Raw genomic sequence first — 23,185 nt, 5'->3', positions numbered from 1 at the left:
TTTTCTCTGACATGCCATGTCCTGTTCCCCATTATCCAGAACTATTCCTCATCAGAAATTTAAAATCAATCGGAAATGTAACCCAAACCTGCAATTCCTCCTGCTCTATCACTTAACTCTCATTACATTCATGCTCTGATTAGTCCCTTCTCTTCCAGTCTATCACTCACGCACAGCTTTATCAAATTCTTTCAAAGCTAATCCTCTATCCCACACTCCTTCCATTTCCTATGGGGTCTTCCTCCATTTGTTATTCAGCTTCCCTACTCTCCTGTTCTCTTAATCTTTTCTTCTCCACTTTACATAAACATATCCAAGTTACTACATTTTTTAAAAAGTCCCTTCCCATTCTCTCCCCTTCTAATGACTACTCTCTCTCCTGGTCACAGCCCAACAAAAAAGATAAAAACCTCTATGCTCTGTTTACTTCCCTTCTTGAAAAACTCTCCTTTTTTGACTTCTTTGATAACACTTTCTATTAAATTTCTTTTTATTCCTTTGACTTCCTTTTTCTGTTTCTATGCCTCCAATGTAGATATTCCTTATAATTATGTCCTGGACCCTCTTCTCATCCTAGACACATTCACTGGGCAATCTTATCCATTCTGATATCAACAGCTGATGAACTTAATCTCCCCTCTGCCCTCAACCAAAAAAAAATCTGATCTTTATCCATATTTTCTTTAAAAAAAAAAAACACCTAAATTCGGTAGAAGTGTATCTCTCCTTTGTACTCACTTCCTCATCATTTATATGGAGCATATTTGAAATAATAGTGTATGAGGAAAGAAAAACTAGTGTGCACTCTTAATTAGGGAAGATACTTTGATCAGACAAAATTAGTGCTTTTTTCTCTTGTACTACTTTGTATGTATTTTCAAAATATATATATATATATACACATAATGTTTAAATGGCCTCTTGCACTATACCATAAAACTTCTTATTCTGCTTTGTATCCTCAACTCCTAAAACCTGTCACACCCACAGTCGAAGGTGAAGCTCTTGAAGGTGAAGTAACTAAGTGACTCACACCAGGGCATACTGCCTATTCTAGGCAGGTGGTGATCCTCCTGGACTTTGTCTACCTTTTCCCTCTACACCTGTTTGTGTCAACTGCACATTTTATTAAAATTAGCAAATAAATAAAAGTGCAACAGGAAAAATAATAGTTCTTATGAAAATTAAATGTATACTCTGGAAAAACTTAATAAAGGTGAACCACTGAGGAAAAAAATGTTTAGTTCATTGTAGATCAGACAGATATAAATGATCAGGGAAGAATACAGATTTCTGCACTCCAATTGCTTTGCACGTATGTTTGAGTTCTTGCTCCATTTTAAACACACCCTGATAATGGAAATCAATGATAATGTATTAGGTTCTTATCAGCACCTGGGGAAAGACTTTGTATATTTTTTTGTTGTTTGGACTTTCTTTACCAATTTCTGGCTTTTTTATTTAATATATTTGCTTACCTTATTTCACACACACACACACACAAACCCAAAAAACAAAACTCAGCACACTGGATATAGAGGGAACACACCTCAACACGGCAAAGACCTTATATGACGAGCCCACAGCTAATATCATACTCAACAGTAAGAAGCTGAAGCCTTTCCTCAAAATCAGGAACAAGACAAGGATGTCTCTTGCCACTTTTATTCAACATAATATTGGAAGTTCTAGTGAGAGTAATTAGTCAAGAAAAAAATAAAAAGCATCCAAATTGGAAAGGAAGAAGTAAAACTGTCACTATTTGCAGATGATGTCATCTTATATATAGAAAACTCTAAAGACGCCATCACAAAAACTGTTAGAACTAAGAAACAAATTCAGTAAAGTAGCAGGATGAAAAATCAATACACAAAAATCAGTTGTATTTCTATACATTAATAATGAACTATCAGAAAGAGAAATAAAGAAAACAATCCCATTTATAATTACATCAAAAAGAATAAAATATCTAGGAATAAATTTAACCAAGGAGGTGGAAAACATGTATTTTGAAAACTACAAGACATTAATGAAAGAAAGTGAAGAAGAAACAAATAGATATTCTGTGCCCATGGATTGGAAATTAATATTGTTAAAATGTCCATAATACCCAAAACAATCTACAGATTCAATGCAATCACTATCAAAATACCAATGGCATTTTTCACAGAAATAGAACAAATTCATCTAAAGCTTGTGTGGAACCACAGAAGAACCAAATAGCCAAAGCAATCTTGAGAAAAAAGAACAATGCTGGAGACATCATGTGCCCTGATTTCAAACTATATTACAAAGCTATAGTAATTGTAACATTATTGTATCGGCATAAAACAGACACAAAGATCAATGGAACAGAATAAAGGGTCCAGAAATAAATACCCACGTATATACGGGCAATAAATTTATGACAAAGAGCCAAGAATATGCAGTGGGGAAAGGACAGTTTCTTCAATAAACAGTGTTGGGGAAACTAGACAGCCACACGCAAAAGAATGAAACTTGACCGCTACCTTACATCATACACAAAAATTAACTCAAAATAGATTAAAGACTTGAATGTAAGACCTGAAACCTTAAAACTCCTAGAAGAAAACATAGATAATAAACTCTTTGACATAGGTCTCGGAGATGATTTTTTGGAATATGACACCAAAAGCGAAAGCAACAAAAGCAAAAATAAAGAAGTGGGACTACATCATACTAAAAAGCTTCTGCACAGCAAAGGAAACTATCAACAAAATGAAATGGCAACCAACTGAATGGGAGTAAATATTTGCAAATCATATGGCTAATAAGGAACTAATATCCAAAATATATAAAGAACTCATATAACTCAATACCAAAAAGCCAGACAATCTAATTTAAAAATGGGCAGATCTGAATAGACATTTTTCCAAAGAAGACATACAGATGGCCAACAGGTACATCAAAAGATGCTCAACATCATTAATCACCAGGGAAATAAAAGTCAAAACCACAATGAGCTATCACTTTACACTTGTTAGAATGGCTATCATCAAAAAGACAGGAAATAACAAGTGTTGGGGAGGATGTAGAAAAAAGAGAATGCATGTGCACTGTTGGTAGGAAGAAAAATTGGTGCAGCCTCTATGGAAAACAGTATGGAAGTTCTTTTAAAAACTAAAGATAGAGCTACTATATGATCTAGAAATTCTACCTCTGGGTAGTTATCTGAAGGAAAAAACACTAACTTGAAAATATATATGCACTCCCATATTCACTGCAGCATTATTTACAATAGCCAAGATATGGAAACAACCTAAGTATCCATCAGTGGAGGAATAGATAAAGAAATTGTGGTGTGTGTGTATATATATAAAATGAAATATTATTCAGCCACTAAAAAGAATGAAATTTTTCCAATTTCTGACAACATGGATGGACCTCAAGGACAATATAATAAGTGAAATAAGTCTGACAGAGAAAGGCAAATACCACATGATCTCTCTTATATGTGAAATCTAGAAAGAGAAAAAAATGCTCATAGATACAGAAAACAGACTGGTGACTGTCAGGAGTGAGGGGGATGGAGGGTAAGGGAAATGGGTAAAGGGAGGCCAAAGTTAAATATATATAATATATATAATATATATAAATAAATATATATATTTATTCAAATATGTATATTCAAAGTGGGGAATCACAAAAATATCTTTTTTAACTTAAATATTTTATTTTCATCTGACATATATAAACATACATTCATTTAGTAATCTTTGATATTGGCTCATGGGTTGCTCATTGGAGTTCTCTGTAGCTTTTTTCATCTAAACTACACCATCAGGCATTCATTGTCTTCTGTATTTTCATAGTTTGGCACTCAAACCAAACATCTCCCTTTCTTCTACAACATCTAATAAGTAATCAAGTCATATTGATTCTATCTCCTTATCTTATCTCCTCCTCATCTATCCTCTCCTCTATTTCTCTGCTGTCTTATTTCTTACCTATCTTATCTGAGCAGCATCAGATTGTCCTAAATGGTTCCTGTGTTCCAAGTTTTGGTTCCCCAAATTCATTCTAGACTCTGCTGACAAAGTTAGCTCAGCATGAAAATCTCATCATGGAGCAAATGCTCTTCCCTCAGGCATAAAATCCTTCAATGGCTCCTCACTGCCTTCAGGACAAAGTCTGGGCTCCTACACATAATTTTAAAGGTTCTCCATGGTCCAGCGCCTGCTGATCTCTCCTGCAACAGTGTCTGCCTGCTAATACTATGTAAAGTCCTCCAAAGCAAGATGATACCACTTATGTTTGTACCTCGGATTGAGCTGTATACTCCACCCAAAATACCCCATTCAGCCTGTCTGCATCCTCCAATTCCATAAACTTGGGGAATCTTAATTTTTGAGGCCAACATCAAGAATTAAAGTTCAGTACTTCCATCCTCCAAGGGTAGAGCTTACTACACCCTCTTCAGTGTCTTTACTCTGTATAGAATTCAAACATAGACCTAAAAGATGTTATTATTACATTTAATTGTCTCCCTCTACTGCACCAACATTTCTTTAATGGAAGAGGTAGATGTCTTAGATGTCTCTGCATCTCCAGCATCTAGAAAATCCCCAGAAATCCTCTTAATACTAAGTGATGTTATTTAACGATTTATGGAACAAGAAACTAAGAAAAACAAAGTAAATGCATTGTGCTTAATTTACATTTCAGAACACACGTATATCATTTCTTTTGATAATTATAATCTGCTACAAATCTAGATACTGCTTTATTTTAGTGGATGGCATGCTAAAAGTAATATTAGAAAAATATGTACTGCCTAACTTAAGTCTGAAATGGTTCTACAAATACACACACACACAATCACACAAATACAGCAAAATGTTCATTGTTGAATCTACCTGGCTGGTATTTAGAGTACTCACTTTATCATTCTTTCTACTTTTCTGTGTGTTTCAAATTTGTCAAGTTTTTTAAAAATTAACTACCAAGAGTACTTATTTTTCTAAGAAGTATGACAAGTTCTTTCAATTAGGCATGAAAATATATTAAAGTGCTTAATTTAATCCCTGAAGCCAACTCTATAGATATATTAAATTTTCTTTTTTAAGTTGAAGTATAGTTAATTTACTTTATTTCTTTTTCTTGATTAGTCTTTTTATATGCTTTATACAACATTAAAGCCAAAAATATGTATCTTAAAACATTAGTATTGAGCATTTTGCAAAAAAAGCTATGATAATTACCTTGATCTGTATAGATGAATTATAACCCACACATCTTTTTCTGCATTTGTGACTTCATTCACATACTGATTTCCAGAAATTTCTCTTAATTCCCCAAATTTTTGTTTTTTCTTAAGAGCTTTCCATTCCTGTAACCGCTTTTCTCTAATTAAAAAAATGAAGTTAAATTACATAAGAAAATTGTTATATTCTTAAGGCCATTCCCATATGCAATAACAATTTAGAGCAATGGATGTAATGCTAGTATGTATCAAACACTTTAAATGATGATAGAATAACTATTAATGGCCTTATCATGCCAATTTCTCTTTATTATATGGGAATATGTATTATCATGGGTATTGCAAAGTATAAGAAGTTAGTTATTGACTATTTTTATTTAATACTAAGTCTTAATCATATCAATATAGTTTATTTAGGCATTGGGCCAACAAATTCTCATATACATTATTAAGGGAGAATATACATAATAATAATAACTAACATTTATTGAGTACTTACTATGTTGCCAGGAACTGTTTTAAATGCATTACATTAACTAATTTAATCCTTGAAAAACTTTATGAAGTTAATACTATTATTTTCCCCATTTATATGCTCTTAACTATCATGCTGAGTTTCAGTTCAAAGCCTTTGTGAATATGTATAGTTACTTATTATAAATTTATTGCAGGTAGAGAGGTGGTAGAGAAGAACGATTACTCTAATATCAGACTAAACTGGGTTTAAATGCCATCTCCCACTTATCAGTAGTGTGGACTTGGGCCACTTATTTAATCTCTTCAAGCTTCAGTTTCTCCCCAGTGTGAATAATACTAATACAGACTTTCATGGGATTGGTCAGGATTAAATGTAAACATGTAAATTTCCTAGCACACAGTGAGTGTTCAATAAATGTTACCTAGTTATTCATCTATGGAGAATCTTAAAACTTTGTTAAACAACTCTCTCAAAATTTACATACTTTGATTTAGGTGTTGAATACTTGAACTCATGAAGTAAATCCAAATGGTTTCTGACACATCTACAAGTATCTCAAAAAGTTACTGCTCTGTATCTCTAAGTTATCTGGGAGCACTTACTCCCCTTCTTTCTGTGTGTATTAACAATATTTTCCTGTTTTCTGTATTCTTGATCCTCTGGCATCTGGGACTTTGCTGATCCTGGAGAGGCTGCCCCTCCCAGGAGCAAGCTAATTCCCAAAGAGAGGTAACACTCACCAGAGAGCACATTCCTCAGATATAAACCAACCAATCCAGAGCCCAGTCCCTCAGCCACCTCCTCTATTGGGCTGAGCCCCTACCCCCCTGACCAAATCATCCCTGGGCCAGGTACCAGACAACCAGAGATAGACACTATAGTCCAGAGCCTGCCAAAATCATACAAACTTGCCAGTCCTAAACCTGCTTACCCTGCCTAGCTTGTCTTTCCCACAGAAACTACATAATGGCTCATGTCTATGTTATCCCCTCACTCCTCCTGCCTCTTAACCAACTCTGGTGCTTCCCATTGTGGCCCTGCATTGTGGGGCATGCCCCTACTCTTGAGACCTGAGAATAATAATGGCAGTTATATCCTGATCTGTTGATTTCACCTGAATACATACAAAATTCTGAGTGTGTTTTAAAACACACTCAGGTGTGTTTTCAGATCCTCTGAGTAAATACCACAGGGTCCTTATTTCCCATATTAGAAACATGTCCAGTAAAACCACTCACTTTATATAACAAGTAATCCAAGCAAAATTAAGCCTAGAGGAGAATGTCAAGAATAGTAACCCAAGTCTAGGGTCCTCTCATTGTTCTCAAACTGAAGTCCTTCAATTTTCCCTTTACTGGCCCAGATATTCAGAACTTACACATACTCCAGTCTTTGGGTAGCCCTATTTTGTTTGTATTGAGTATTTTGCATCACTGTCATTAACTTCCTTCAGTTTGATCTCATTGGCTTAATATCTTTCAAATTTTTCAAAGTTTTTGTTCCAGTGATGGCACAATGCCCCACTTAATGGTGCAATCAACTACTTTTCTTCGTCCTCCTCTCCTTCACCTTCTCTTCCTCATTTTCCTTTGTTATTTTCAGTGGAATTGGGCAGGGAAAGACGTACATACCTGGGTTAGTTTTGCCATCAGGAAGTGACAAAGTGTTCAATGGCCTGCATTTTTCACCTAACAATCATATCAGTAGGGATTCAGTTGCATAAACAGAAAGCCCTCTAGCTATTTTAAGCAGCAAGAAGCTTAATCTGAGGAAATAAGGGCTTTACAAACTCAATGGAAAGATGAAGGAGGAGGCTCCAGACTTGGCTACTACGAATGACTCCCAGAATGACATTGCAAAACTGGTCTGCCAAGGGAACCGCTTTCTCTGCTGCAATCCAGAAACTGGGGAATCTGAAACTAATGTTCCAATAGTGTCCTAATATCAGACTACTCTAGGGGTCAGAAAACTGCTGGAACAACTATTGTCTCTAGAAACTGTCGACTGAAATAAATGCGCATCCTGAAAGTTGAGAGTTATATTTTATTTGGTGGGAGGACTCTAGCGGGGATGACAGCCTCTCAGATCGCCCTGAGGGACTGCTCTGAAGAGGTAGGGGAGGAGCTAGGATATATAGAAACTTTTTAACAAAGGCCAGGTAGTTGGAACAATAAAAGATTATTTGCTATCTTAAGAAAAAAAAGGCATCTCAAGTTAAAGAATTTAGTGCTTTTCTATGTATGGGAGGTAACAAACATTTGGGCTCATTGAATTCATTCCTTTGACAAGCATCTAGCTATCTAGGGCCAGTATCTTGTCCTTTATTATTCTGAGTCCCCTCAGGGTGCACCATTGTGAGTGGCTGCAGAGGCTGGGCTGCAGGCTTGTCTTCGGAGGCTGGGGGGTGGGGGGGAGAGTGTGCTGCAGTGGCTGACTTCAGCATTCTTTATTTACCGATATGGTTTGCAGTATTTTTTATTCACAGAACCTATCTCTTCAGCAAAGACTGGAGAAAATATTTGCAAAAGACATATCTAGTAAAGAATTGTTATCTGAAATATACAAAAAACTCTAAAAAGTAAGAAGTCAACAATACGAAAACAATCTGATTTTTAAAAATGGGCTAAAGATCCTAACAGACACTTCATCGAAATAGATGATGACAAATGAGCATATAAAAGGACGTTCCACATCTGTGGCATCAGGAAAACACAAATTAAAATAGAGACCACTACGCATCTATTAGAATGGCCAAAATCTGGAACACTGGTAATACCAAATGCTGGAGGGGACTGAAGAAACAGGAACTCTCATTCATTGCTAGTAGGAATGCAAAATGGTTACAGCCACTTTGGGAGATAGTTTGGCAGTGTTTTTTTTTTTTACAAAATGAAATATACTCTTACTGTATGATCCAGCAATCAAGTTCCTTGGTATCTACTCAAAGGAGCTGAAAACTTACATTCACCCAAAAATCTACACACAGATGTTTATAGCAGTTTTATTCATAATTGCCAAAACTTGGAAGCAACCAAGGTGTCCTTCACTAGGTGAATGAATAAATAAACAGTGGTACATCCAGATAATGGAATATTATTCAGTGCTTAAAAAAAAAAGTGCAGTCAAGCCATGGAAAGACATGGAGAAACCTTAAAAGCGTATTACTAAGTGAAATAAGCCAATCTGAGAAGGCTATATGATCCCAACTGTATAACAATCTGGAAAGGCAAAACCACAAAGGCAATAAATATATAAGGGATTGGCAGGGGAGAGGGATGAATAGGCAACCCACGGAGGATTTTTAGGGCAGTGAAAAAACTCTGTATGGTACCATAACAATGAATATACGTCCAAACCCAAGAATGAACTGTAATGCACATTATGGACTTTGGGTGATTCTGATGTATCAATGCAGGTTCATAATTATAACAAATATATCACTCTGGTGGGGAATGTTGGTAATGGGGGAGACTATGCATGTGTGGGCACAAGAGGTATATTAGAAATCTGTACCTTCCAGTCAATTTTGCTTTGAACTTAAAACTGCTTTAAAAAGGGGGGGGGGGTCTTAAAACTTTTTGTTGTTGTTGCTGTTTTGTTTTGGATTTAAATGGGGAATTTGCTTTAAATCAGCAATATCAAGATGACTACAGAATTTTCTCTTAAGGACAAGTAAAATTTTAAAAGGCTACAGGTCCCTTTTTCCTTAGATCCGAAGTGACAACAGATATTGAAATAATGCCAGAATTTGATGGCAATTAGAGTTGTACTTTTGATGTGGAATATACAAGTAAAAGAACTTCTGTGTATAATATCTCCCTTTAATCTCTGTGGCAGAGACCATTTGGGTTGTCATCAGCACAGCTTCTTCCAGGACTCACAAGAAGACTGCATTTGCCAGCTTCCCTTGCAGTTAGATTAGGGCCATTAGACTGGATTCCGTCCAGTGGAACATAGTGAAAAAGGTATGTGCATTTCTATGACTTATCCCTGAAATGTCCCACCCCATCTTTCATATTGTCTTCCTGGTCTGCAAGCCTGGACGTAAAGGATTCTGAGCTGATGAAGCTCCACATGAAAAGAGCCCAGATCCCTAGTCATCACCTGGAGGAGAGCTGCCCAGAAGAATTATAAGACATACATCCCCTGTGAGTGAGGAACTTCCCTGTGTGAAACCACAGATCTTCTAGCTGTTTGTTCCAGCAGATAGCATTGATTATCTTAATAAATTCTGCTGACATAAATGATTACATCAGTAGGTTGGTGATCACTGTACAACACTTGCATACTTTGAAAAACCCTAATAATTCACTGTATCTGATTATTTTAAAATACTCTTTACTTGTTAATATTTCTTTTAAGATTTTTGCATCTATGTTTCAAGAGTGATATTGATCTAAAGCAGTATTTATCAAGTTGAGGCATGCGGACATCCTATATGAGAATCACTTGAGAATGGCAGGTTCCACAGATGTGCATATTCCTGAGACTCAACCTGAAGTTCAGTAATATTAACTCTTAGTGCTGGTCTCAGGAATATGCATTTTTAACTTTATATAATGGACGTTTATTAACATTTACAGTAGTTAAGAGATCCCAGATGTATGCATCTTCCATCAATAATTTCTATTCATGGTCAATCTTCTTTCATGGCTAACCCCATTAGCTCCCCCTTTCAAGGGCCCTTCTGAAACAAATATAGGACATCATGTCATTTCATCTGTAAATATTTCATAATACATCTCTAAAAGATGAGAATGTTTTAAAAAATTTAATTCATACAGCATAATCATACCTAAAACAATGGCAATTCCTTAATATATTCAGATATTGTTCAAATAATCCTATTATCCATTTAATAACTTTACTTAATTGTGGTAAAATATACATAAAATTTACCATGTTAACCATTTTTAAGAGTTAAGTTCTCCAGTTTTTAAGTTTATTTATTCAAATGCAGATCTAAATTAGATTTATAGAGTGGCTATTATATCTCTAAAATCTCATTTAATACACAGATTCTTTTCTATCTGTTTTTCCCCTAGAAATTTCTTTGATGAAGGAAACCAGATTGCTTGTCCAAACTTTCCCACAGCCTGAATTTAGCTTAATTCACTATCATGAAATCAATTCACACAAGAAATCTAAATTTTTCGTAATGATGCTAGGTGATTACTTTGACTAACCAACTTAAGTACTAGCCTTGTCTGATTATGATAATAGTATCATATTATCAATAATACAACAATGTTACATGTAGTAAATTAGTAAGCTTGCCATCCCTCTAAAAACAGAAATATCTATACCTTGAAAAGTAGAGAAAAATCAGCTACACAACAAATTTTAAGACACAGGTGCTCTTCTCAATTATATTTTTCTATCTCTTATTGAGTCTATTTCAGAAATTATTTTTTCATTAAAAATCATATTTTAAAAATGATGTATATGATAATATATTAAATTTTCTCCTGTGTCTGGCTTCTTTAATTCAGTATAACATTTTTTAATTTCACCAAAGTTATTGTATGTATCAGTAGTTTGATTACTTTCTTACAGAGTAGTATTCCATTTCATGAATACATTACAATTTGTTTATTCATTTACTTTACTTTAGTCATCTTATTGATGGACTTTTGGGTTGTTTCCAGTTTCTGGCTATTCTGAATATTCATGTACAAGTCTTTGTATTGATTTATACTTTCAATTATCTCAAGTAAATATTCAGGAATATAACTGGGTTATATGTTAAATGTATATGTAACTTTAGAAGAAACTGCCAAACTATTTTCCAAAGTGATCATATCAATTTCTCCACAATCTTTAGTTTTAAGCTGTAATATAATTCATATACAATAAAATTAAACTATTTAAAGTATATTATTCAGTGATTTTTAAAATATTCATGAAGTTGTGTATCTATAACCACTAATTCCAGAATTTTTTTTATTGCCCCAAAAGAAACCCTATATCCATTTACAGTTACTCCCTCGTCCTCCCTCTCAGGCCCTGGAAATTAATAATCTGCTTTCTGTCTCACAAATTTTCCTATTCTGGATTTTTCATATATATAGAATCATATAAGATGTGACCTTTTGTCACTGGCTTCTTCCACTTAGCATAATATTTACAGGGTTCAGTCCTGTTGTAGCATATGTCAGTTCATCATGTCTTTACATGGCTGAATAATATTCCATTGTATGAATATACCACATTTTGTTTATCCACTCACCAGGTGATGGCCAGTAAGTTTCTTTGTACTTTCTGGCTACTGTGAGTACTGCTGGTATGAACATTCACGTACACATTTTGTGTTCTCAATTCTCTTGGGTATATATAACTAGGGGTGGAATTGCTGGATCATGGTAATTTTATGTTTAACATTGGAGGAAATTCTAGACTGTTCAAAGCAGTGCACCATTTTACATTCCCAACAGCAATGTATGACTGTTCCAAATTCTCCACCTGCTCACCAACACTTTTGTTATTTTCCTTTACTATAACCACCCTAGTGGGAGAGAAGTGGAATCACATTGTGGTTTTGATTTGCATTTCCCTAATGACTAATGATATTAAGCATCTTTTCATGTGCTTATTTTCTATTTGTATACCTTCTTTGGGAAAATGTCAAGCCCTTTGAATGTTTTTAAATTGGATTATTTAGTTTTTTGGTTGTTGAATTTTAGAAGTTCTTTATACATATTTTATACATTCTTTATACATTCTGGTTAGTAATCCCTTATCATATATATAATTTGCAAATAATTTCTCCCATTCTGCAGGATGTGTTTTCACTCTCTTGATAGTGTCCTTTGATGCACAAATATTTTAAATTTTGATGAAGTCCAATTTATCTATTTTTTTCCCTTTGTTGCCTGTGTTTTTGGTGTCATATCCAAGAAATCATTTCCACATCCAAGGTCATGGATATTTCTCACTGTGTTTTGTTTGAAGAGTTTTATAGTCTTAGTTCCTACATTTGGGTCTTTGATCTATTTTGAGTTAACCTTTGTACATAATGTGAAGTAGGAGTCCAACTTTATTCTTCTGCATGTGGATATCCAGTTTTCCTAGACCATTGGTTGAAAAGATTGTTCTTTCCCCACTGAATGGTCTTGACACCCTTGCTGAAAATCATCTGACTGTATATGAGATGGTTTCTTCCTGGTCTCTCTACTCTATTCCTTCAGTCTGTATATCTATCCTTATGTCACTATAACACTGTTTTGATTACTGCTGCTTTGTAGTAAGTTTTGAAATCTGGAAGTGTTAGTCCTCCAATTTTGATCTTTCTCAAATTACTTGGTTTCCAGGATCTGGATGTGTTTCTTTTTATTCATTCTGCCAATTTCTGCCTTTAATTGGAGATTAATTGGAGTAATTTAAAATCCATTTACATTTAAAGTATGTAATGTAAGTGTCTGACATTAAGCTTTTGATTACTGAGGCATTCATTTCAAAAGACACCCATCCTCCTTGAAACCATATTGCCAACTGTATGACACAGCTACTAGCAAAACAACCAGATAAAGAATTAGGCTTCCCCACCCGTGAAAACGCTTTCTTTCAGAGAGCCCTTCATAACCTAGATAAATGACCACTTGAGTGACCCCTCTTCTCCCTTCCTGTGCCCTAATTCCAGCTCTTCTGCTCTAAACTAGCCAAGAAAGAGTGAACCCATGAAACCTAGATATCCCATCAATGGACCTTAATAAAGGTACAGCCCTCCTCCCCCTCTCTAAGACCTGGCTGAGTGGCTCTCAGGCACATTGTGTATTCTTCAGGACTTGTGACGAATAAATCTTGTTCCTCAAACTTCCCTGACAGTTTCTTGCTGAAGTGCATCCTAAAATCATAGTAAGAGTCACAATAACCAGTCCAGCCACAGCTATGAGTCACATAGGCCCAAGTGAGCACCTCAGGCATTCCTAGCATACAGCATCACTATCAACATGCTAGAACTGAAACAACAAAGTAATTACTGAAAAAGAAGGACTGATTTCTGCCATTTAGTTATTTTCTGTATTTCTATGCCTTATATGCTTTTTGTTCCTCAATTATTTCATCATTGCTTCTTTTTGTATTTCCATATTCTAGTTGATTTTTGTGATACTCCATTTTGCTTTCCTTTTCTATATTCTTTTAGTTTTTTCTTAGTGAGGATTTATTAAAATTAGTATCTTACAATAACCCACTGTGAATAATACCAACTTAGCTTAAACAGCATACAAACACTGCTCTTGTACATCTCCATCCTTCCCTCTTTATATTGTTATTGTTACAGACTACATTGTTATATATGGTGTGTCTACTAACATCAATTTATAATTACTGTTTTATGAATTTGCCCTTTAAATCATATGAAAAAAGGAAGTTAAAAACCAAAAGTACAGTAATATTGGCTTTTATATTTACCTATATTGTTACCTTTACCTATGTTATTTATTCTTTACATAATTTTGAGTTACTGTCTAGTATCTTGTAATTACAGCCTAAAGGACTCCTTTAGCTAATTTTCAGTACAAGTCTAGTAGTAACAAGTTCACTTAGATTTTATCTAGGAATGTCTTAATTTCTCCTTCATTCTTATAGCATAGTTTTTTCAGATATGGAATTCTTGGTTGACAGTTTTTTTTTTCTTTCTTTCTTGCAGCCTCCAACATTTCTGATGAGAAACTGGCTGAAAGTCTTATTTTAAGGGATGCATCTTTGTGTGGGTCTCTGAGTTTATCCTGCTGGGAGTCCATTGAGCACCCTGGATTTGCAGATTTATCTTTTGTTAAATTTGGGAAGTTTTCAGTCACTGTTTCCACAAATAATCTTTCTGCCTCTCTCATTTTCTTTCTGCTGGGACTCCCGTATGCTAGCTAGTTCACCAAAAATGTACCACAAGGCCAATTAGGCTTTGCTCAGTGTTCTTCATTATTTTTTCTTTCTGTTTCTTAGACTCAATACTTTCAATTGTCCTATCTTCAAATCATCTCTTTCTTCTGCTGGTTCAAATCTGCTTTAGAAGCCCTTTAGTGTATATTTTAAGACAACTATTGTACTTTTTAGTTTCAGAATGCCTTTTTGGTTCCTTTTAATAATTTCTATCTCTTTATTGCTATTCTCATTTTCTTCATATGATGTTTTCTTGTCTTTGTCCATGGCTTCCTTTAGCTCTTTGTACATTTTTAACTAAGTTGCCTTAAAGTTTTTGTCTGGTAAGTCTGACATATTGGCTTTCCCAGTATATTTTGTGTTGATTTATTTTGTTCCTTTAAAAGGGTCATACTTCCCTGTTTCTTTTTATGCCTTGTGATTTTTCAATGAAAAACATTTGATTCTTATAATTGATAACTCTGGAAATCAGATTCTTCTCCTGCCCCATTTTTTTTTTTTTAATAGGGTGTGCCTGCATCAGGGATCAGCCTGAGATGAAAGCGTAAGGTCTTCTTAGGTCTTTTCTGAGCCTCCACCTTTCCCAAGGCTTTCTAAATTCCCCCCATATATATGGTTGTTCAAAATGTATATCCAAAATCTAAAAAAAAAACAAAAAACAAAAAACAAAAAACAAAAAAACAAACAAAAAAACCAACCAGAAGCAAAACACAGATAAAGCTCCTTAAAGTCCCTTGGAAGCCACTTGAGCCAGTGAGGGTTGACACAATGGCTGCTGCTCTCTGTGCCTGCACCTCTGCATTCAGAAGCAAAAATCTGCAATCAGAACACAGAATCTTGATAGTTGAGGACAAAGTTCTCATTGCCTACCCTGGCTCCAGCAAGCTGTGCCAGAAACACAGGTTGCTGTTGAAACAGCTGCCTGCCTTGGGGATGGGGGAATAAGGATTGAAATCAACCAATACTAACTGCAATTTATCAGCCAAGCTTCATCCTGCAAGTATTCAAATAGACTCCAGAGTTTCAAAGCCATTAGTTCAGACAGTTTCTGCAAGTACAGTGTTGCCTACGTGGAGAGATGGATTCCTGGAGCTTTCTACCTCTGCCATTTCTCCTGGTATCAACCTGGCCAGTTTTTGTTAGAAAATCTCTCAAATTTGGGTTTCTCTGATGTATCTTATGATTAAATTGAGGCTATGCATTTTTGACAAGGGTAACATAGAGCTGATGTGTCCTCATTACATCATATTAGGAGTCATTTGATGTCAACATGTTTTATTGGTGATATTAATCTTGGTCACTTCCTAAAGACAGGGTCTGCCAAAATCTACACTGTAAACTTACTATTTCCTCCTTTATAATTACTAAATATTTGGGAGTGATACTTTGAGATTATGCAAATATCCTGTTTCTATTTAAACTTTCACCCACTCATTTTAGCATCTATCAGCAGATCTTGTCCATAAGGTATTATTACTGTGGTGTTCTGATGGTCATTTTTCTATTTTTCTCATTCCATCTACACTTATTAATCAGAAATCTTCAGTGAAGAAGAAGTGAATTTGTTTATATATTCATTTACTTATCTATATCACTTTGGGCTCAAGGATAATTATTATTTTTATAATCCCATATTACAATTATTTATTTTGTTGTTCAAACTGTTCTAACTCTGGCCATTGTAATATCTTTTTGTTTGGCTCCTGTGCCTTAAAAAAATTTTTTTAGCACTTCCTTAACTTTCAGATACCACAAAATGCCCCAGGCTCATACTCTTCTTTTTCAACTCTCACTGTGGAATAAAGCAGTCCTCTAAGGAACACTGGCTCCTTTTGTCGGAGAACAGTAATATGAAACAATAACTGAGTGCTGGGTGTACTCCTTGCTACCAGAGGATAGCTGCTTCTAACCCAATAAACTGATTTTTTTCACGTTAAATCTACCTTGGATTCCTGGGACCAATCTCACTTGATCTGGATGTATTATTCTTTTTTTTTAATTGCTAGACTTAATTTGCTAATATTTTGTTTAAAAATTTTTATGCTTACATTCATAAGAGATATTTTTCTGTAGCATTCTGTTTTTAGTATCAGGATAAGTTGGGAAATCTATGCACTTGTTCTAATTTCTGAAAGAATTTGTTTATGATTGATAATTAATTATTCATTAAATGACAGAAACTCTTGACATACATCATGCTAAAAGGAAAATCATGGCCCTCTTTTTACTGGCCTTCTATTGATATTTTCTACTTTATGCATATATAACTTGATAAAGTTCTGCTATATATTATTGAAGAGTTTTTTGTTTAAGCCAAGGCAAAAAGATCAGGAAAAAAATCCATCTTACATAAAGTGAGTTAGTTTTAAAATATTACTTAAAAATTAGTTTTGTTCTTTTTAAAATATATTCTATAGACAAAATAGGGCTTTTTCTTATTTCATTCTTACAATATTTCATTCAAAAACTCATAAATTATCCAAATAAATCACTGTACCTATATATTTCAATGGCTTTCAAATCTTCATCATCAAATTCATCTTCTGCTTCCTTCAACTGTGCAAGAGTCATCTTTTCATATGGTTTAACTAAAACAAAATAAATTGTAGATAATTCAGTTATTTAAAAACTAATTTTACTTTATAGTCACATGTCTAGAAAAAACAATATATTACATAAATGGAGATCAAGAATATCTTTAATTTTGCAGTTTCTCCAACAAACAAAGCTATATTGTGGCTGACTGCTTCAGGTTGTTTAAAGTGTTATTTAGTCCCTCAGAGTTCACAGAACTATCAGACTACATTTAAAATAGATGCAAAAATCAATTAGGCTTTACAAATTTAATTTTCCCAAGTACCTGGAAACCTTGACAAGTAATACATCCTATATAGAATGATCAAAATAGAGGTAATCACAAGGTAGAGAAACCCCACTAGGTTAGATACCAGGGCATGTCGGCTCTGATATTAACTAGCATGTAATTTTCAACACATGAATTAGGAATTTTAGGTGCCAGCATCCTAATTTCAAAAGTACGGGTGGGATTTATATTAAAGTATTTCTAATGTCTTCTCTCTAAGTTCATGAAATGCACTATCACTATTATAACTGTATTATTCCTTTCATCCAGCCCACCAAATACACAACTATACCCATTGCTTCCTTCTGCAAACGTAAAACCATTTCTTCAATTTCATCTTTTGGCTCTTCTTTTGGAGGAAGAATGCCAAAATCTCTTAAAATTTCATTCCACTCTGTATCTTCATTTGGATCCTATATTAAAAAAAATAGAAAATCTATTAGCATAATTGTGCATTTTAATATGTGTAAAATTGATATATTGCATTTCCTATGTAATTGTTCATGAACTCTACAGATACACTAGATCATTAGTTTCAAAGAATAGAACAAAATGGCCTACTTTTTCCCCATTTCCCAGTACTAATATGACTATATACTTTGATAAACAGAATGTATCCTCTACTCTTAAAGTTATGTATATATCAAGTGTTAATGAAGAAACTTGTATAAGTCATGGAAAATTATTTGAAGACTGTAGTAGGTAAAACCAATCCACAGCATGCAAATACTGTTTTCTTTTTCTACATAGGCATTCAAGAACTCCAGGTGAACTTGCTTCTTTTCAGTTATATCACTTCATGGGACTCTTACTCACAAGTTAAATCTTAGAAGAAGCTAGGAATCTTTTCATAGTTCAATTTCTGTCTAACCATAATTTCCTTCTATGAAATTTAACCTTGTTTTCTTTGTTACTTAGGCTTTGATGTTTTATTTGCTGCTCTTCCTGAAGTTGTTTGTCACATATTAACTATTGTTTTGAGTGAATACTTTGGCAAACAAAGGATAGGATGGCCTTGAATGATTGCCACCTTTGGGTATTCACAACCTGCATAATCCTCTCTCTGATTATGGGTGAGAACCATGACATGCTTCTAATCAATAGAATAAGGCAAAGGTAAAGGAGTATCACTTCTGTGATTTTATTCCATAAGACTAATTCCCATCTTGCCAGTACTCTCTCTGACTTGCTGGCTTTGATGAAGTAAGCTGAAATATTGTGAGGCTGCCATGGAGACAACTATGTGACAAGGAGAATGTTCTCAACAATCAGCTAGAAACCGAGGTTCTCAGTCAAATACCTCCAAAAAAATCCTGAATTCTGCCAACTACCATGTAAGTGAACTTAGAAGTGGACCCTTCCTCTGTTGTACCTTTAGATGCACCCCACCTCTAGCTGACTCTTTGTGGAAGACTCTGAAGCAGAGGACCCAGATAAGCAATGCTTGGACCCCTGACCCATAAAAACTGAGATAATAAATGTGTTATTTTAACTCACCAAGTTTGTGGAAATTTGTTATGCAACAATGCATAAATAATACAAGTATCATCTTATTTCTCCTCTTCATTCTATTCTTTGGCCAAAGTTTTGGATTTTTATTCATACAGGGTCTTTTACTGGTCTCTCCATCCACAGGATCTTCTGATCCCCATTCTTTCTATATGTCATAACAATTAAAAATCACCACCAGCAGGAGTTACGCATTTGGTAATGTCAGACTAGATATTTTGGATCAAGCCTTTTACTGAGAACAGCCAGTAAAACTGGACAATATAGATGAAAACCAGTTTGAAGCCACTGGAGAATCAATAAGGCAGTGAAAAGAATTATGGCAAGAACATCCCAGATGAAAAGGAGATCCAGAGAGAGCAGCTTTATGTTTGGGTCCATTGCCCTTGGGTCAACTGCCAATTCTGGAAGAGGTCAGGAGGTGGAGAAATTGAATAAAGGTCCACAGATTTGAGTACTGTGACCAAGGACAAAAATCAAAAGAAAATGATAACTAGGAGATTATCATTTATTTGGAATTTAATTTAAAAAATTCTAAATGACCTTAATGTCAAAGAAGAAATCACAATAGGGATTTAAAAGCATTGGGAATTGAATGATAATAATAAAGCCACATACCAAAAATATGTGGGCTGCAACCAACGCAGTTCATAAAAGGAGTTTTTTACCCTTAATTTAACATATTTGAAAATGAAAAAGGCTTACAAATTAAAATACAAGCATCCAACCTAAAAAGTTGGTAAAAGAAAACCAAAATAAACCAAAGGTAAAAGGAAGAAAATAATAAAATAGAAATTGATAAAAGAAAAATTTAATATATATAACAGAGTAGATTAACAAGGTCAAAAAATAATTTTTAGAGAAGACAAATAAATTAATTAACACTTGCCAAGATTGATACAGAAAACTGAGAAGGTACAAATAACCAATATTAGAAACAAAAAGGGGAACACCTAACAGAAAAAGAAAATCCTGTTGTGTTTTGCTCATATTTTTTTCTACTTCGAAGTGGAAGCTTAGATCATTGACTATAAACTTTTCTTTTCTAATATAGCCACTTAAAGCTACAAATTTCCCTTTAACAAAGCCTATAGCCACATCCTACAAATTTTGGTATGTTGTATTTTTATTATTATTCAGTTAAAAACATTTCTAATCCTACTTGTGATTTTTGCTGATATTTTTATTTGGAAGAATGTTGCTTAATTTTCAAATATTTGGGGCTTTTCTAGGTATCTTATTAATAATTTCTAACTTAATTCTGCTTGGCCAGAAAACATACTTTGTTAAAGTTTCCATTTTTTGAAATGTATTGCCTTGTTTATGATCCAAACTGGGCAATTTTACCCATCATTTACTTTATTTCTGCCCTCTATCTTTCCCCTCCTAGTTTGTTACATGTTAACCATGTATTCCTTTAATACATGGTTAATCCATTTAATAAGGTCCCCTCAGTCCACTGGATCTCTATTGACTTTTAATAGTTTTCTATCTGTTCTTAAAATTGGATACTTCCTATTGATGCATCTTCAAGTTCCCTGACTCTCCTGCCATCTCCAATCTGCTATTAAGCCCATTCAGTGAATTTTTAAATTTCAGTTGTTGATATTTCCAGTTCAAGAATTCCCATATGATTATTTAATGACTGCTTCTAATTCTGTTAACATTCTCCATCTGTGAATTCATTTCCTTTAAGTCCTTGAATATATTTATAATAGCTGCTTTAAATTCCTTATTGGCTAATGTCAACATCAGAATAATCTCAGGATCTGTTTCCATTGATTGCTTTCCTTTTGAGTGTGAGTCATGTTTTGAATATGGCTTTTTTTTTTCTTGTCTAAATTTTATTGAATATTAGACATTGAGGATGACACATCATAGAAATTCATGACTTTTTATGTTCCTCTGAAGTGTGTTGACTTTTATACTTGCAGGCAGTTAAACTTGGCTAGACTCAACACCAACTATTACAATTGAAATGGACAGCAGCCGAAATTTCAGATCAGTTCAGTTCTTTCACCTTCTAGTGGTTGCTTTTTGCCAGGCTTCCTGGGGTCTCCCACATACATATGAAGTTTAGCTGACAATTAAGGATTTGTGTGGATTTTTACATAGGATTTAAGGATCATCCCTTCTGGATTACCTTCCTTTCTGAGACTTCCTCACAATTCTATCACTCTACCAGCCCCAAATTTTGCCCTCCAACATCCCCGGTAAGATGGTGGTTTGCTGTCACCCACTGCCATATAGTTGTAAAATGCCCTCAACTATATCTAATCTTTTTAACCTATTGTGGTAGTTTAAAAATATCTTCACAAATTCTTTCATACTCTTTTTGAGAGGTGAAGCTTAATCTTCCTTCCACTGAGTATAGGCTGAACCCAGTGTCTCATTTCTAATAAACTGAAAACACTGTGTGATTTCCAAGACTCAGTCGTAAAAGGCACTGCTGCTGCTTTTTCCTCTCGAGTCTCTCTCATCACTTGCTCTGAGGGGACCAGTGGCCCTGTTTTGAGGACACTCAAGCAGCCTATGTTAATCTGCTTGGGATGCTGCAGTAGAATATCACAGACCAGGTGGCTTAAGTAGAAATGTACTTTCTCACAGTCCTGGAGGCTGGAAGTCTAAGATCAAGGGGCCAGCAAGGCTGGTTCTGGTAAGAGTTCTTCTCCTGGCTTGTAGGAGGCCATCTTCTTGTTGTGTGCTCACACGGCCTTTCCTCTGTGTGTGTGCAGAGAGAGCACATGCTCTAGTGTCTCTTCTTCTTTAGGACACCAGTCCAATCAGAACAGAACCCCACTCTCATTGCCTTATTTAACTGTAATTACCTCCTTAAGCATCCTGTCTCCAAATACAGTCATATGTGGGGTTATGGCCTCATCATACAAATTTAGGGGGAGACACAGTTCACTCCAAAATACAGCCCTATTGAAAGTCCAAGTGGTGGGAAACTGAAGCCTTCTGCCAACAGTCATGTCAGTCAAACTGGAAGTAGATCCTGCAGCCCCAGCTGACATGTTGATTGCAATCTCATTAGAGACCCTGAGCCAGAACCACTTGGCTAAGCTTCTCACAAATGCCTGACTCCCCAGAAACTATGAGATAATAAATACTTGTTGTATTAAGCTGCTAAATTTCAGGATATTAGATATAGTACCTGTCCATTCAGATTTTCTGGGGTTTTTGTTGTTATTTGTTCTTTCTTCTTTTCTCTTTCTTTTTCCTTCCTCTTTTTTCTTCTAGAAATCTTTTTATCTATAATAATAACTAATATTGTTTTCTTTTTTTTAATTGAAGTATAGTCAGATTACAATGTTGTGTCAATTTCTGGTGTATAGCATAATGTTTCAGTCATACATATACATAATATATTCATTTTCATATTCTTTTTCATTATAGGTTACTACAAGATATTGAATATGGTTCCCTGTGCTGTACAGTATAAACTTGTTGTTTATCAACGTGGTAGTCAGTATCTGCAAATCTCAAACTCTCAAGTTATCTTTTCCCACCTCCATTCCCCCCGGTGACCATAAGTTTGTTTTCTATGTCTGTGAATCTGTTTCTGTTTTGTAAATAAGTTCATCTGTGTCTTTTTTTTTAGATTCCACATATAAGTGATATCATATGGTACTTTTCTTTCTCTTTCTGTCCTGCTTCACTTAGAATGATGATTTCCAGGTCCATCCATGCTGAAGCAAATATCATTATTTTATTCTTTTTTATGGCTGAGTAGTATTCCATTGTTATTTACCACTTTCTTTTTTTTCAATTGAATCTCAGAACTTCCAGCTGGAAAATTCTTTCAGCCTGAAGTACAACCTTGAGAATTCCCCCTAGCCTGCTAGGGCATTATTCTCTCAATTACATTAAGCATGTTTTTATTTTGCTCTTTTTGTAAAAATAAGTTTTCTGAGTATAGTTTTTTTTTTTTTCTTTTAACACATTGATTATATTGTTTCATTACCTTTGGATACATTGTTGCTGTTGAGAACTCAGTTGTCAACCTCAGACTTTTGAAGATAATCTGTCTTTCCTTTGCCTGCATTTGAGATTTTCCTTGTAGTTTTCTGCAGTTTGGTTATAATGTGTTTAGTTGTGTATTTCTTTTTATTTGTCCTGTGTGAATTCCCTGGGCTTTTAGAAACTATAGAATAGTATCTTTTAATAGTTCTGGAAAATTCACAGCAACTCTCTTTTCAAATAATCCTTTACCCCTTTCTCTCTCAAT

The 23,185-nt window shown here is 34.6% G+C and overlaps 1 protein-coding gene across 1 annotated transcript in view; it reads right to left on the bottom strand.

Annotated features, from left to right (window-relative positions):
* Positions 1–23,185, bottom strand: part of PDCL2 (phosducin like 2) — a 34,018-nt gene that overhangs the window by 4,434 nt on the left and 6,399 nt on the right. The window contains exons 2-4 of the mRNA XM_010966189.3: positions 17,738–17,858; positions 17,080–17,170; positions 5,223–5,366 (exon numbers count right to left, since the gene is read on the bottom strand). Of these exons, the coding sequence (XP_010964491.3) occupies positions 5,223–5,366; positions 17,080–17,170; positions 17,738–17,858 (356 nt within the window). The remainder of the gene's footprint in view (positions 1–5,222; positions 5,367–17,079; positions 17,171–17,737; positions 17,859–23,185) is intronic.

Source organism: Camelus bactrianus, chromosome 2 (genome assembly GCF_048773025.1).
Source record: "Camelus bactrianus isolate YW-2024 breed Bactrian camel chromosome 2, ASM4877302v1, whole genome shotgun sequence".
In the NCBI taxonomy this organism is placed as follows: Eukaryota; Metazoa; Chordata; class Mammalia; order Artiodactyla; family Camelidae; genus Camelus; species Camelus bactrianus.
Note: the sequence above shows the minus strand (reverse complement) of the source record. Positions and strands in the feature narration are given on the sequence as shown.